Raw genomic sequence first — 15,658 nt, 5'->3', positions numbered from 1 at the left:
GCACTAGCCGCGATCCCCAAAGAAGATGGTAGCGTTAGGCTAATTCATGATGCCAGCAAACCAACAGGTAGGGCAATGAACGATTACTCCATCCCTGAGTCGGTGAAGTTTCAAACAGTCTCTGATGCGTGCGCCTTAGCGAAGACAGATTATTGGTGTGCTAAAGTCGACTTGCAGTCCGCATATCGCTCAGTGTGCATCAGTCCGGATGATTATTGTGTAACGGGACTCAAGTGGCATTTCAAAGGTAAAAAGACACCGACTTATTTGTTTGACAGTCGACTTCCATTTGGTAGCAATGTAGGACCGTCACATTTCCATAGACTTTCACAGTCAATTCGCAGGTGCATGGCCAGGAGAGGCATGCCTGGTGTGTTAGCATACATAGATGATTTTCTTTTAGTAGCAGCAACAAAAGAGGAGTGCAACGACATGTTATTTTCTTTGATTAGATTATTGAGGGAACTAGGCTTCAACATTTGCTGGAAGAAGGTGGTGGGGCCCACCCAACGTATCACATTTCTTGGAGTCGACATCGACACGCGGAACAACACTCTGTCACTTGGAAGTGGCAAACTGCAGCAACTGCGGCGGCGACTACTGCAATTTCGAGGAAAGAAGCGCGCGACAAAAACTCAGCTTCAAAGCATCGCGGGTTCTCTTAATTGTGCCTGTCAAGCTGTCAGAGTAGGAACATTCTTTCTGCGGCGGATACTGGACACAATAAAACCCCTTCAGCAGCAGCGGCACAAAGCAAAGCTTTCTAGCGAATTCCAGAAAGATGTGCAATGGTGGCTTTCTTTTATGCATGTATTTAATGGAACAGTGTATTATTTCCACAATGCAAAACAGCATGTCCATGTGGACGCATGTAATATTGCAGCAGGTGCCTTTTGGCAGGGCGACTGGCAGTACACCTATTTTAAAAAAGACATGCCGGCAGCGAACAATTTACACATAAACTTTAAAGAAGTATGTGCTGTGTTACAAGCTGTGACACGATGGGCACCGATGTGGTGCGGACAAGAAGTGATTGTGCATACTGATAGTACTGTGACAAAATCAATTATCAATAAGGGCAGATCTACTAATAAGTATGTCAACAGCTTACTTCGGAAAATGGCATGGGAATGTGCTAAAGTAAACTGTAGCATTGCGGCGGTGCATGTGGCCGGTTGTGTAAACATTATGGCTGACACTATTTCACGTCTTCACGAGCCTAGGCGGCGCGAAGAGTTAGTGCGGCTGTTGACTTTCTGGCACCGGGGGAGACCCCCCAACGTGAACCTGTGTGATCATATGTCTGACCAAGCCCTTGTGTTCCTTCTTTCCAGATGAAGGATGCGAATAATGTTTATGAAACATTGTAAACAAGACATTGTGTTTTTGGGCGGCGTGTTTGGTGTTTTTCTTTGTGGAGTTCTCCGAAAATCGAACTTGTTCCAGGACAACGGGAATTTTGATCCCGATAAGGAGCTTACACGAGATCGCGTGGTGATTTTGGAGACGGACAGTGTATCAATAACTTTTCAATGGAGTAAGACAATTCAGCGTAAAGAACGCTCCGTGGAAATAAAGCTTCCTGCAATGCTTTCACATCCTTTATGCCCAGTGTCCGCAGTGACTGATATGTTTCATGTTTTGGGACCGATGGGCCCCAAGGCGCAGGTTTTTTCCGATCAAAGGATCTGATTTCAATAAGAAACTGCGTGTACCTGCTGCTGTTGCTGGAGGGGATTTTCTCTAGTCAAAGTTTCCGGCGGGGCGGCGCCGCGTGGGCGTTGAGTTGTGGCGTGCCGGATAAAATCGTCAAGGTGATGGGGGACTGGAAAAGCACTGCTTACTTAGGTTACTTAGATCAGCTGCCGCCCAAGGTGATTGACTAGTATAGATTGCATATAGTCCGCAAAACACCGTTGGTTTTGTGTGTGTGTGTGTGTGTGTGTGTGTGTGTGTGTGTGTGTGTGTGTGTGTGTGTGTGTGTGTGTGTGTGTGTGTGTGTGTGTTTGTTTGTGTGTGTGTGTGTGTGTGTGTGTGCGCGCGTGCATGTGTTTTTCCTCTCTTTTTATTTTTTTTATTTTTTATTTTTTTCTCCCCCTGTCTCCCCTTCCCCCCCCCCCCCCCTTAATGAGTGTTGTTCTTTTAGTCTGTATGCCTGTGCCCATGACATCATCCAACCACTTCTCTCCCTTTTCATTCATTTCCGTTCCTAGAGTTCCTTCCCCTTTTTGCGTGTTTCCCCTCCATTTTCTTCCATACCCTGTTCGTTCCGTATTGCGTCTGCTTTTTGTTGTCTTTTGTGGGTTTTTTTCCTGATGAAGCTTCCGGAAGCGAAAATTCGTAATCGTCTTGTGTCGTCTTTGTATCGGTGAGTACAGTAATCTTTTGTTTTTTTTAACTTTGTTCATCTTACCACAGTCACTTCGTTGTTTAGATTTTAGTTAAATTACTATGTTGGATGTTCTATTTTGCTTCCCTATTTCTGTTCTAAAGTTTTTGATCACCTGACTACCTTGCTTTTCTATTTGGAAGATAATATGTACTCTTTTCTGAAAAATGAGTAGGGGGTGGGGGTAGTAAAAGCATCAAAGTTCAAGATTTTGCGCAACAAGAGGTGTGTTTCTTTTAACTGTGATGAAGAGGGATAACGCAACTTGGTAACTAACACTATTTCTGAACACTGTAACCACTTTAGCACTTTTAGTTTATTTTTTTCTGTCTTCCAAGCTTTAAATTAAACTTATAAAATGAGTAAAAAACGTTTTTTTTTTTTTCTGAATTCACCAGTTAAATCTATTTTGCTTCCCTATTTCTGTTCTTAAGTTTTGATCATCTGACTACCTTGCTTGTCTATTTGGAAGATAATATGCACTCTTTTCTGAAAAATGAGTAGGGGGTGGGGGTAGTAAAAGCATCACAGTTCAAAATTTTGCGCGACAAGAGGTGTATTTCTTTTAAAATTTGTGAAGAGGGATAACTCAACTTGTTATTTAATACTATTTCTGAACACTGTAACCACTTTAAATTTATGTTTGACTGTGTTCCATGCTTCAAATTGGGCTTCAAAAATGGATACAGAAGTTAATCATAAGGTTTTTTTTCCAAATTAACCTGTAAAATCACTATGTTTGATGTTCTATTTTGCTTCCCTATTTCTCTTCTTCAGTTTGTGATCATCCGATTGCTTTTGTGTTTACATATTCACAATACAATATCACAAATTATTCAGTAGGGTTTGCGTGAAAAAATCTCATACCTATGCTCAAACTTCAGTCGTTATCTCAAAATTGTGCGCGACAAGCTCTAGAGTAGATATTCATTTTTTTTTCCTGATAAACAAAACACTGAACTAACATAAAAACAAACCTTTAACACTGCCTAACCACTTTGAAATATGGCCTCAGATGTATACTCCAGCCTTAATAAAAACCAGCCTAAAATCCGTGTACGGTGTTTTGAATTACTGGACATTCTCTCGCTGGTTGCCAAACACTTAAGTTCTAAATGGAGGATTGTTCTTTGAGGCATGCAGATCGCCCCTATGAAGCACATACCACACTCGGCTGACGCCTTGTTGACATTCGATTGAACCGTACATTGACACACCATCCCATCACCACCACTTCGAGGCACGCAGGTTGCCCCTGACTGACACTGACTCCCACTGCTCAAGCAAGATTCGCCCTTTTTGGTATCTGTCCAACAGATTGACAAACAATCTATAATTACATTCAAATAAAAAGCAGACACGCCAGTAACCAGGTTAGTACAATACATGCAACAGTTTAATAAACAAGAAATAATCAAAGGTAGGAGATTGACAAACATTCAATAAATAAAGAAATAAAGGTACCAGATTGATAAAAAATACAATATGTTAAGGAAATGTCCAAGGTTTTGAATATAAACGTGAATATCAAATTCCAAATGTTACTAACATCTCAGGAACATTATTAAAACAAAGATTGTTGTTGTTGTAATTGAAGATTTATTTGTGCGGGGCTAAAGCCTGTCCTTAAGTGAGCCCGAAGTCGACTTCGCGAAGTCTTGTTACCGAAAACTCAGTGCTAATGTAGCCAAGTGGCGTGCCTAGTCTTTTTGTGTGTAATTATCTCCTGCCCGACCCAGTTGCCTCCCCTGTCTATTATCTTCCCCTGACCCAAGTTGTGTCTCCCGCTAGGAGTATTGTGTGTTTACTATCGTAGGGAAGACTCTTGACCGGATTCCTTTCTAACCTCTTATCCCAGATTTAGGTGGTCGTTATGTAATGTGCCGCCAGACTGTCTGGGTATCGTTGGACGGCGTTTTGTCAAGTGGGTGTCATTTCTTTTGACAGGGTACATTATAGAAGATGCCAGGTAGCTTGGAGGTTTTAGTCTCTTACCCCTCTCCCCCTTCTTTGTAACTGGTTGTAATATAATGAGCCTTATCCGGTGTGCGTAATATTTCCTGTGCGTGACACCTCTGTAACGATTTCTGCCTCTTTAACGATCCCTTTCATTTGGCAGGCAATCTTAAGTAGAACGCCCCCCGTTGTCTGACACCGGGTACCCTTTCCTATTGGCTATTGGGAATCGGAAGTGGCCAGCCTTTAAAAGACTGAGCATTTAGGCTAGAGCAGAGAACGCGATTTGGGATACTGAGCTGTGTGCTGCTCATATGTGTCGGTTGACGTGAACGGTCGAAGTGCTGACCAAATTTGTCGCGAAGTTGTAATCGGTCGACGTGTGGTGTTAAATTCCGATACCTGTGCTCTTGTGTTTACGTTTCACTGAGTGTGCTCACTGGGGAGAATCTGTAAGTAACTAAATGCTTTATTCATTCCTTATGCTGTATTCTTTCCTTGTGCTCTATTCTTATGTTTCATTTGATTCTATGATGTTTGTATATATGTACATGTTGACGCCATTTTGATCTATCAGAGAGATGTGTTTTCTAGATCAGTTTCTAATCACTTTCATGATTTGACGCTGAAATTGAGCATTAATAACTTCTAATATTTGATGACCAGTTGTTCTAAAGTTGTTTTAGAGTCTTGTGAATTAAAGACTCGCGCGTGTATCGTAACCCATGTGTATCGTTGCCATTTTTCCCCATGTTATCACATATTATTTCTGGAGATCAGTAAAGTCTGAGCAGTAGTCGGTTAAAAGCCCAAAGTTAAGCCCTCAGTGCCATTGGCCCGTAAAGCTACCTATTTACGATTTAGGCGCAGAAACCCCTACAATTGATGAACGGGAATTATGGTTGACATATATATTTTGGGTAATGAACTCGTATCATGAGTTATCTTTCTTATTCTTGTCGTTATTATTCAACTCGATGAAGATGTGTCTTCATGGCGATGAACATACTTAATAATAACAATTATTTTGCAGTTGCGGTTCATGCAGTTGGTTAATTTATGTAGAGCATTTTCCAATGCAAGGCTTAGGCCTAAGGGAAGATGTTGGTTACTTCCCTTGACATTAGCTGTTGTGGAGTTGTTTAACTCACTGTGGATTCTCTTTCAGAGAATGCTGTGTCTGCAGGATTTTGGCTGTATTGTTACTTGTCTATATTTGTCATGATTATTTTGACAAATGATACAGTCATACATTCATAGGTTTATTGTGAAATGTATGTATGGTTAGGATGCATTAATTGGTATGAATGGTGCGTTTTACTTGTTATGCCATGTACTTATATTATGTTTTCTTTTCTTTTCATGTGTCATCAGACACTGCTTTCTGGTGTTAACTTTCTGGTGTTAACTTTCTGGTGTTAACTTTCTGGTGTTAACTTTCTGGTGTTTGCTTCTGGTGTACGTTAAATAAAAGTCACGTTATCGCAACCTCTGTCTTGGCGTCTCTTTTATGCTTCCTGGCCTATTTCACCCCCTTCCACTCCACCCTATCACACTAAAGCTCCATGCGGCCAGCTTCGCGAAGTCTTGTTACCGAAAACTCAGTGCTAAAGCTCCATGCGGCCAACTTCGCGAAGTCTTGTTACCGAAAACTCAGTGCTAAAGCTCCATGCGGCCAGCTTCGCGAAGTCCTGTTACCGAAAACTCAGTGCTAAAGCTCCATGCGGCCAGCTTCGCGTAGTCTTTTTGCTAAAAACTCAGTGCTAAAGCTCCATGCGGCCAGCTTCGCGTAGTATACTTCGCTTAGTCGACTTGGCCCAGTTAAGGACAGGCTTTACCAAGACAAGCTGCATGGTGTCAAGTAGTGGCCACGTGGTTGTTGGTTCACTGTGACGTCGGTTCACCGTGTTGTGTTGATTTTACCAGCCTGATATTCACACAGAAAAGTCACCACTGTATGCCCGAAAATAATTCCTCGGTAGAGTGCAGCCGCAAACTGCAACAACTCGCTATTGTCCACATGCGTTTACTAGCAAAAGTTATGTTACACACAACTGAGTCTTTTGTGGAAATAGAAAAGGTTTGTGCAGCACAAAAGTGCATATTTCAAAGTTTCGGGCCCTTTTGGGACATGTAAGTTTTTGCTTCGATGCAGCTGTTTTTTGACGATATAGAGAGCAGACAAAAATTCTTCGCACGTGTTAGTGTGTCTATACAGTTATCTGCCCTCTGGCGACTGAACAACACAGCGACACTTTCCCGAATCTGTGTAGAATACTTCTACTTGTTAAGGTATCCGACCCTTTCACTACTCTGAAAACACGATAACGTTTAACTTGCTATTCTGACCGAGGTACTGGCTTATACACTTGCAAAATATAAGTGTTTGCTTCGATGCAGCTGTTATCTGATGAGAGCAGACGCATTTTTTTTTTCAGCACGTCTGAGAGTGAAATCTATTCAAATAGAAAATATCTGTACAACCGGCTTAAGTTATTATAAACGAATGCACATTTAGTAGTCGATCTCTCTCCCCCTCTCTCTAACTGTCACCGTACAATTCTCTCTCCCAGTGCAGTAAGTGGTAACTTGTTGTCTCTCGATCTGTCTGTCTGCCTCTGAGTATATATATATCTCTCTCTCTCTCTCTCTCTCTCTCTCTCTCTCTCTCTCTCTCTCTCTCTCTCTCTCTCTCTCTCTCTCTCTCTCTCTCTCTCTCTCTCTCTCTCTCTCTCTCTCTGCAGGAAGTGGTGACGGGGTACTCACGACATGTATGCGTCCAGGTATCACACACTGCAGTTGAAGTACATTGTGACGTGCTATTGCACTCATGTTTGAGGTCGTATTCTGAAACACAGGTGTATTTAGTATAGCTCACTAAACAGTCCAATCACTCACTGGCTCACCACCATCACTGACCTCAAACTTAACACCCTCCACAAATTGAGAGAAAACAAGAACGCTGAAGCAAAAAAAAAAAAAAAAAAAAAAAAAAAAAAGAACGCTGAAGCGTCATTAACCATTCAGTCAAGCGATTTGATGCACGATAAAATACGCCCGTTTTCCTTTCGCCGAACGGCACATATCTACACACACACACACACATACACACACACACACACACACACACAAACACACACACACACACACACACACACACACACACACACATCTTTATCTTTGTAAGTGCATGTTGTTGAGTTTCTTCGAGGGAAAGAATTAGAGAGTGAAAGAGCGACGGAGTGAGAGAGAGCGACGGAGGGAGAGAGAGACAGACAGACAGACAGACATACAGACAGACAGACAGACAGACAGACAGAGACAGAGACAGAGAGAGAATTGAGAGAGAAAAATATGATGCATAAGCAGCTAGTACGTCGAAGAAAAATCTTTGATGTGTTTGTGGGAAAGAACTATCCTTGGCGGATAATGACATTATTCAATTATTCTGCAGAAAAAACAAAATGCTGGAGAAAAACTGTCTTTTCTGCAGCATTTCTGGATAATGTCATCTTTCGCCGAAGCAGCGTTGTTTTTCTGCAGCAAATAATTTTACTGCAGTAAATTTGAAATCGAGAATGCTGCAGTAAAACGGTGCTGTTGTTTTACTGCAGAAAACCTGTTTTTATTTTTTTCTGCAGCATTTTGTACTGGCTCTTGGCGGATTATGACATTATTCAGTTATTCTGCAGAAAAAACAAAATGCTGGAGAAAAACTGTCTTTTCTGCAGCATTTCTGCATAATGTCATCTTTCGCGAGAGCAACGGGTTTTTTTCTGCAGTAAAACAGTTTTACTGCAGTAAAATTGAAATCAAGAATGCTGCAGTAAAACGGTGATGTTGTTTTACTGCAGAAAAACTATTTACACTTTTTCTTCAGCATTTTGGCATTATTCAGTTATTCTGCAGGAAAACAGAAATGCTGGAGAAAAACTGTCTTTTCTGCAGGATTTCTGCATAATGTCATCTTTCGCGGAAGCAACGGGTTTTTCTGGAGCAAAACATTTTACTGCAGTAAAATTGAAATCAAGAATGCTGCAGTAAAATTGAAATCAAGAATGCTGCAGTAAAACGGTGCTGTTGTTTTACTGCAGAAAACCTGTTTACACTTTTTCTGCAGAATGTTGTACTGGCTCATTATAATGTTGGAGCATGCGAGACCCCCTCTGTCGAGAGATGGACTCATCCAGAATTACCAATAGTTGTGCGTGACACGAATGTATTTTGTTTGTCTGACTTCCTTTCCGCCGGAAGTTCAACGTTTCAAATTAAACAATGGCACCTAGCTGTCAGCAACATTGTCACATTTTCCCAGACGAACGCAGTTGTCCACTTCGTGTTTGATTTGCTTCAGAAACAGACCGTGGCATTATAGAGCGCTTTGGAGTTAAGAGCGAGGCACAGCGCCCGGCGTCCTACATCAGTACATGTCACTTTTCTAAAGTCTTATTTACCTTGTTGTCACAAGCGCCTGTTGTATGTAGGAAAGACCGATTGCAAGCACCTGTGTTGGTGTTTGGGCTTTACTGCCTGTGTGTGCGCTATATGGTTTTTCTCGTGTTTTTCGTGGTTTACGTTGTAAATGTTGTGAACTGTCTTCATTTGATATATGAATTTAGAAACTGGGGAATAATACTTCATTCGGTGAAGGCTTGCGTTCCAAGCAGCGAATCCAGCTACAGCAGCTGTAGGTTCGGTTTCAGAGACCGGACTGGGGAAGGGCATAATGATTTGTCTTGTACATGCGGCCGAGATGCGGTGAGTCTTTATTTGTAATATATGTATCGGAGTTATAGGAAATAACTTCAGGGACATGTAGTTTGTTACTTTGGTATATATATGAGCCTGTGCCAAAACGTGGTCTGCCGAAAGAGCCGACATGTTCATGCATTACTGTTCATCAACCGCACTTTCAATCGCAAAAAAGCACTGAACAGCTTGAAAGCATGTATGTTAAAGACATAGCAAAGACAGTTTCAGAAGCTTGCATGCATTACACCTACATGAAAAAAATAAAAATGTTAGCCGAAGCGAGCAAATCCGGCGACTTAAAAGTGGGACATTCCGTACATGGTGTTTTGTTCGTCCGCGGTCCAGAAATCTCCGTCGGCAAGTTAGAAACAGTGCCCATAATATTGATAAATGTACCCTAAATTACCACGAAAAGATGATGTCTACGAAAAAAAAGATGTTTATTGGCAAAATATTTGACGTCAAAAACGTCCATAGCGATCGTAACTCCCTGTGTCTCCAGCGAACTCACGATACGTCCCTCGATTTTCGAATCTACGAACTTCATTATCGCAACCGAAAGTTGTAAGCAGCAGTAAATAAAAAGTTTTATTTGATTTGCAAACAATTGATTTAAAATAAAAGTATTTTAAGTAGTTTTGAGAAGTTTTTAGGTTGAATGCAATTTTCATGTCTTTTTGTTACGATCGCTCAATATTCAATAACTTATTTTAAATGACCGCGGAAGTATCGGGGCTGCTGTTATAAATAGCAAAAACGTTACACGCACGCAGTTGGACTCCATTTTGCTACACGGATGGCCGACTTTCGCAGGGAAGGTAAGTTTTCGTTTCATGTCTCCTGTTTGATGAGCGTTACGATCGACATAAAGTTACGATCGACTCAAAATTCTTCAAGTTTTTTACTTATTCGCTGTGTTATAGCTAGTAGCAAAGAATATGTTCTGGGTGATTCTTCCTTTCATATTTTAAGCATTTGTCTGGACTGAAAAAGTTCGTTGAAGCTGAATTAAGACACAGGGACAGTTTGGGTCTTCGTTACGATCGATCCATATTCTGTGATGTCTTTGTTACGATCGACTGAACAGCAAACAATGGTTCCGCTTGGATTAGCAAGTAATGTATGAGTTTTCGGACTTGTTTTTACATTTAGTCAAGTTTTGACTATATGTTTTAACATAGAGGGGGAATCGAAACGAGGGTCGTGGTGTATGTGTGTGTGTGAGTGTGTGCGTGTGTGCGTGTGTGTGTGCGTGCGTGTAGAGCGATTCAAACCAAACTGCTGGACCGATCTTTATGAAATTTTACATGAAAGTTCCTGGGAATGATATCCCAGAATATTTTTTTTATTTTTTTCGATAAAAACCTTTGATGACGTCATATCCGGATTTTTGTAAAAGTTGAGGCGGCACTGTCACACCCTCATTTTTTAATCAAATTAATTGAAATTTTGGCCAAGCAATCTTCGACGAAGGCCGGACTTCGGTATTGCATTTCAGCTTGGTGGCTTAACAATTAATTAATGACTTTGGTCATTAAAAATCTGAAAATTGTAAAAACAACATTTTTTTTATAAAACGATCCAAATTTACGTTCATCTTATTCTTCATCATTTTCTGATTCTAAAAACATATAAATATGTTATATTTAGATTAAAAACAAGCTCTGAAAATTAAAAATATAAAAATTATAATCAAAATTAAATTGTCGAAATCAATTTAAAAACACTTTCATCTTAATCCTTGTTGGTTCCTGATTCCAAAAACATATAGATATGATATGTTTGGATTAAAAACACGCTCAGAAAGTTCAAACGAAGAGTGGTACAGAAAAGCGTGCTATCCTTCTTAGCGCAACTACTACCCCGCTCTTCTTGTCAATTTCCCTGCCTTTGTCATGAGCGGTGGACTGACAAGTCAAGTAAAGTCAAGTTTTATTCCAATAAAACCCCGTGAGGGTACATGGACGATGCTACGAGTATACGGTCTTGCTGAAAAATTGCATTGCGTTCAGTTTCATTCTGTGAGTTCGACAGCTGCCTGACTAAATGTTGTATTTTCGCCTTACGCGACTTGTTCTTGGTTTGGTTGTGAAATATTTTTCGAGAAGGCCACTCGGGGATCTTCTTGCGTCAATCGTAACGCAAGACATGTAACTCTCACTGTGTCTCGGTTACGAGTGACACAAAGTATTTTTGGACAGCTATGCATTTACATACGTATGCCTTTCTTTTCTATTTAAGGTCTGCGTTTTACTTTTAACTTTTGGAATTGAGAGTTTAGGGTTGTGGTTTTTTTGTGTAATGTTTGTAGCTTTGATTTACGAGGAATGCATGTCGACCGTAACTTTTCTTGGGAAGGACACAGTATTGTTTTATGTCCTTTGTTACTTGTTTTTTTAGTTACCTCAATTACCAGCCTTGTAAATAAATGACTCTGCAGATGAAAGCATATTAATTTATGGTGATTGTGTCAACTTAGACACATCTCTTTGTAGGAAATCCAGTACAGTCTTAGTTCTTAGGACTGATGTTAGAAGTGGTATTGTTGCTCTTAAAAGTGAAATGTTACATTTATCTGGGAGAGGTAGAAGAGACAGGGGTCAGTGCTGTAGAAACTGCACTTGAACATGTCATTAAATTCTAGATGTGCTGTGGGCAAATATTTTTCTGTCTTGTACTTGAGCCTCATTTCTTTTTCGTGATTGTAAGGTCTGCGACTGCAAGTCAGATTGTCACCCCAGGCTGAACGAGTCCGGAAGCAGAACAACGAGCGATCCAAAGAGTACAGACAACGGCTAAAGCTGGACCCTGAACGCTACGATGTCTGCCATGAACGAACTTTGGAGAGGAACAGAAGACATGCTATTCTTACACAAACACGTTTGCACCCACGCGTATGGCTTTGCTTGCAAAGTACACCAACTGTTTGAAAAATACACTCAACGTTTTGGGAAAGTACTCTTGCCTCGGGTTTAGTGTAAACAGGTCTGCATCTGGTTTGGTCTGACTCCCTTCTGACAGTGACAGTCTGGCAAGTTTGCTGATCATGCATAGCCCGAGTAGATTAATTTATTTGATGGGGGAAGCCAATTTTACGAACTTTGCAGTTATCATTATCATATTATTTTACATGTAGGCATTGGCAGCTAAAGCTATGTGTGAAAGCTGATCTGTGATTTTCTCTAGTCTTGTACATTGTGGTACTTTGAATGCTTGTGTGTATTTATTGGTGCACATTTTTTTTTAAATCTCTGATTACCAATTTGTGATTGATCAAGTCTTGTATTTACCTTTGTAGGGTGCTAGTGTGCAATGTGTTTCTTTGATTATGTGCATGACTATTTGAGAGTGCAAGTGACACTTAATGTGTGGATGTGGAGGATATTCATGAGATTGACATTTCCCTTGGGCGTTTGTAATTTTACCTTGTTTTCTCCATGAACTTGCGTTTTAATTTTTCATTTTTATTTAACCAGTTTTGAGTGCAAAATTGTTTGTTTAATGACTTTTGACTCGTTCAGACTGGAATGTAATGTTCACGAACATTAACTGCAGGAACTTTCTGTATAAGCTGATGGTGTAAATATACCACTATTTGGGAATGTTTTGGTTAGTTTTCTGTTGTGTTTTTGAGATTCTTGCCATCCATTTTCCAATGAATTTGTACATTTGAAGACATCTTATCCTTATTTTGCACTTCCTGCATGTAACACCTGGCATTTTGGCATTTCTTATTCTCTTGTCACATTACAGTGTGTGTTCATGACTTTGTGTGTCAACCGGAACATGAGACACAGTGCCATTTTCATGTCTTCCTTGACCCCGTTACAGTTGACACAGCAGGGACTAGTTTTTCTGCTTTGCTTTCTTTTTCATGTGATTTTGAGGTTTGTTTGAATTGCAAATGATGGTTTTAATAAAATATTCTAGTCTTTGAAACATCTTCTCTGTTTTTAATTTTTTTACAGGATTTCTTGTGACTGGAGTGTGTCAACTGTAACTCAGGACACAGTGATGGGTGTCTTATTTTTCAAAATACAAGGTCCATTTTAGAAGTTCCTCAATGAATCTCTTTTGGGATGTAAATCTTACTTGCTGAGTAAATTTGAAGCAAATCAGTTAAGAACTTATAAAGATACTTATGAAAATGCTGTGTCTCGCGTTATAGTTGACACACAGCTATGTTGATGCGTTTTTTTGTTTTTTCGCAAAAAGTAAAGCCCAAGTTATCTTTTTGGTTATGGAAATAGTTACACTATACAAAGTCAATTAGTGTATAAAGATAAGACAGTATTATTTCCAGTTTGGTTTTCAACCCCAAATGTCCCATTTTGGCAAGCACGTTTTGGCACAGGCTCATATATATACATATATGCATACGTCCGAGTCGACCGGCCGTTTGTTTGTTTGTTTGTTTGTTGTTTGTTTGCTTGTCTGCAAGTGCAGTATAATGGGTTTCTACTATTGTATACGTTTTGTACTTTGCCTATGATAGTTGTGATTATATCTAAGAAATATTGTTAAATCGTGTTGTTAGTATGTTGATGCTAGTAGCTAGTTTGAACACTAATTTGAATATGTTTAAATGGTTGCCAGCATGAGTGATTTGGGTATATGAGTGTGTGAATCAGTATTGCCATTGTCCATATAATCCTGCTTTGGAGTTATTGGCATAAGACGGGCCGGGTAAAGGGTAGCGTGATATTGACTATGAAACTAACTCTACGCATATTTCAGGTCGCCCTGTCGGTAACCTGAAGACTGAAACAACCAAGTTCTGGTGTCAACTTTAACCAGAAGATGACATTTCACCTACATCTACATCTTCATCTACGTCTGCGCAGTCTTCTGCTTCACCTTTAACTGTCGTCCTCCTACCGTCATTCTATCGTCTACGTCTACATCGTCGGGATTTCTATCTACTGCTGGACTCAGTTGGTTATTTGAGTATTACCCTTATTACCTAGCTCGATAAATAAGCCTTTTACTCCAGCAGGTCATTAACTTAAATATGTGTGTGTGTGTGTGTGTGTGCGTATGTGTTATAAATATGTTTATAAGTGAACAATAATAGTTCCTCTTATATACTGTTCAAAAAAAGAAACCCATAGTTGCTACTTGCCAAATTTGTTTTATTTTTCGAAAAAATTAACAGAAAATCCAATATTTAGATTATTTGTTTGAAATTTGGTATGGACACAGTTGAATGCACACACAGTTCATTTGCATCTTCAAATCAATCAGTCAATCAATACGATTGGGTGCCGAGGCTGTCAAGTCAGTAGGAGGTGTGACTGCCTTGAGCAGCAACAACTGCCCGGCACCTTCTGGGCATGGACTGGATCAGATGCCGGATATCTTGCTGTGGGATGGTGTCCCACTCCTCCTGAAGTGCCTGCAATAGATCGCGGTGATTTGCCGGCGCTTCTTCTCGCCTGCGCACACGTCTGTCCAATTCATCCCAGAGGTGTTCTATCGGGTTCATGTCTGGCGACATGGATGGCCAGGGAAGCACCTGGACATGGTGGTCGGTGAGGAACTGGGTGGTGAGTCGTGCTGTGTGCGGGCGAGCGTTGTCCTGCTGGAATATGGCATCCTGGTCAGCCAGAAGAGGAAGGGCGTGTGGGCGCAGAATTTCCTCCACGTATCGCTGGGCAGTTATGCGCCCTTGGACGTGCACCAGGGTGCTCCTTCCAGCGGTATTGATCGCCCCCCACACCATGACGCCTCCACCACCATAAACGGGTGCCTCATCCACACAGTTGGGCGCGTAACGTTCGTTTACTCTCCGGTAGACCCTCCTCCGACCATCATGTCGCTGGAGCAGGAAGTAGGACTCGTCGCTGAACCACACGTGTCTCCAGTGATTCCGGACGGTCCAGCGAAGGTGCTGGTTGCCCCACTGCACTCGGTTCTGGCGATGGCGGCGGGTGAGGACAGCTCCTCTGTGAGGTCTGCGAGCTCTCAAACCAGCTTCATGCAGGCGGTTCCGCACGGTCTGGTCCGATAATCGGTGTGGCCCGGGGAGAGCCTGGACAGAAGATGAGGCCGACAGGAAACGATTCCGGAGGTGGCGGAGCCGTATGAAGCGGTCGTGAGCAGCAGTTGTCGCCCTTGGTCTTCCCGCTCGTGGCAAGTCAGCAACGGAGCCAGTGGCTTGAAACCTGACCCACAGTCTACTGATGGTGCTCTGGGACACGTGGAAGTGCCTGGCGATTGCACTTTGACTTTGGCCTGCTTGTAAACGACCCAATGCAATTTGGCGGTCTTCTCTGCTCAATCGGGCCATCTTTCGTCGCTGAATTGTCGTCTGATTTCTTTGTGGCGAACAATCCGCTTTTATGGGTTTTGGAAGACATGGTGAGAGCTCAATATTCCCCGAGTTTCACGAGATTACACTGAAGCATGACGAGTGGTCATGCCAAATGAGCAATTTTGACATTGTAGCCACTGATAACGCATGCGTCACGCGCAGAGCTCACTTGTGGCAATGGACGAAAGGTCGACGACCAGATAAACATTTTCTGCAGTTTGGTGGATATCCTTGTAGCCATATAACTA

General features: G+C 41.4%; 1 protein-coding gene across 1 annotated transcript in view; it reads right to left on the bottom strand.

Annotated features, from left to right (window-relative positions):
• Positions 1-15,658, bottom strand: part of LOC138974383 (prion-like-(Q/N-rich) domain-bearing protein 25) — a 152,771-nt gene that overhangs the window by 116,333 nt on the left and 20,780 nt on the right. The window contains exons 2-3 of the mRNA XM_070347100.1: positions 7,112-7,192; positions 3,555-3,695 (exon numbers count right to left, since the gene is read on the bottom strand). Of these exons, the coding sequence (XP_070203201.1) occupies positions 3,555-3,609 (55 nt within the window). The 5' untranslated portion in view covers positions 3,610-3,695; positions 7,112-7,192. The remainder of the gene's footprint in view (positions 1-3,554; positions 3,696-7,111; positions 7,193-15,658) is intronic.

The sequence above is a fragment of the Littorina saxatilis genome, linkage group LG8, assembly GCF_037325665.1.
Source record: "Littorina saxatilis isolate snail1 linkage group LG8, US_GU_Lsax_2.0, whole genome shotgun sequence".
Classification (NCBI taxonomy): domain Eukaryota; kingdom Metazoa; phylum Mollusca; class Gastropoda; order Littorinimorpha; family Littorinidae; genus Littorina; species Littorina saxatilis.
Note: the sequence above shows the minus strand (reverse complement) of the source record. Positions and strands in the feature narration are given on the sequence as shown.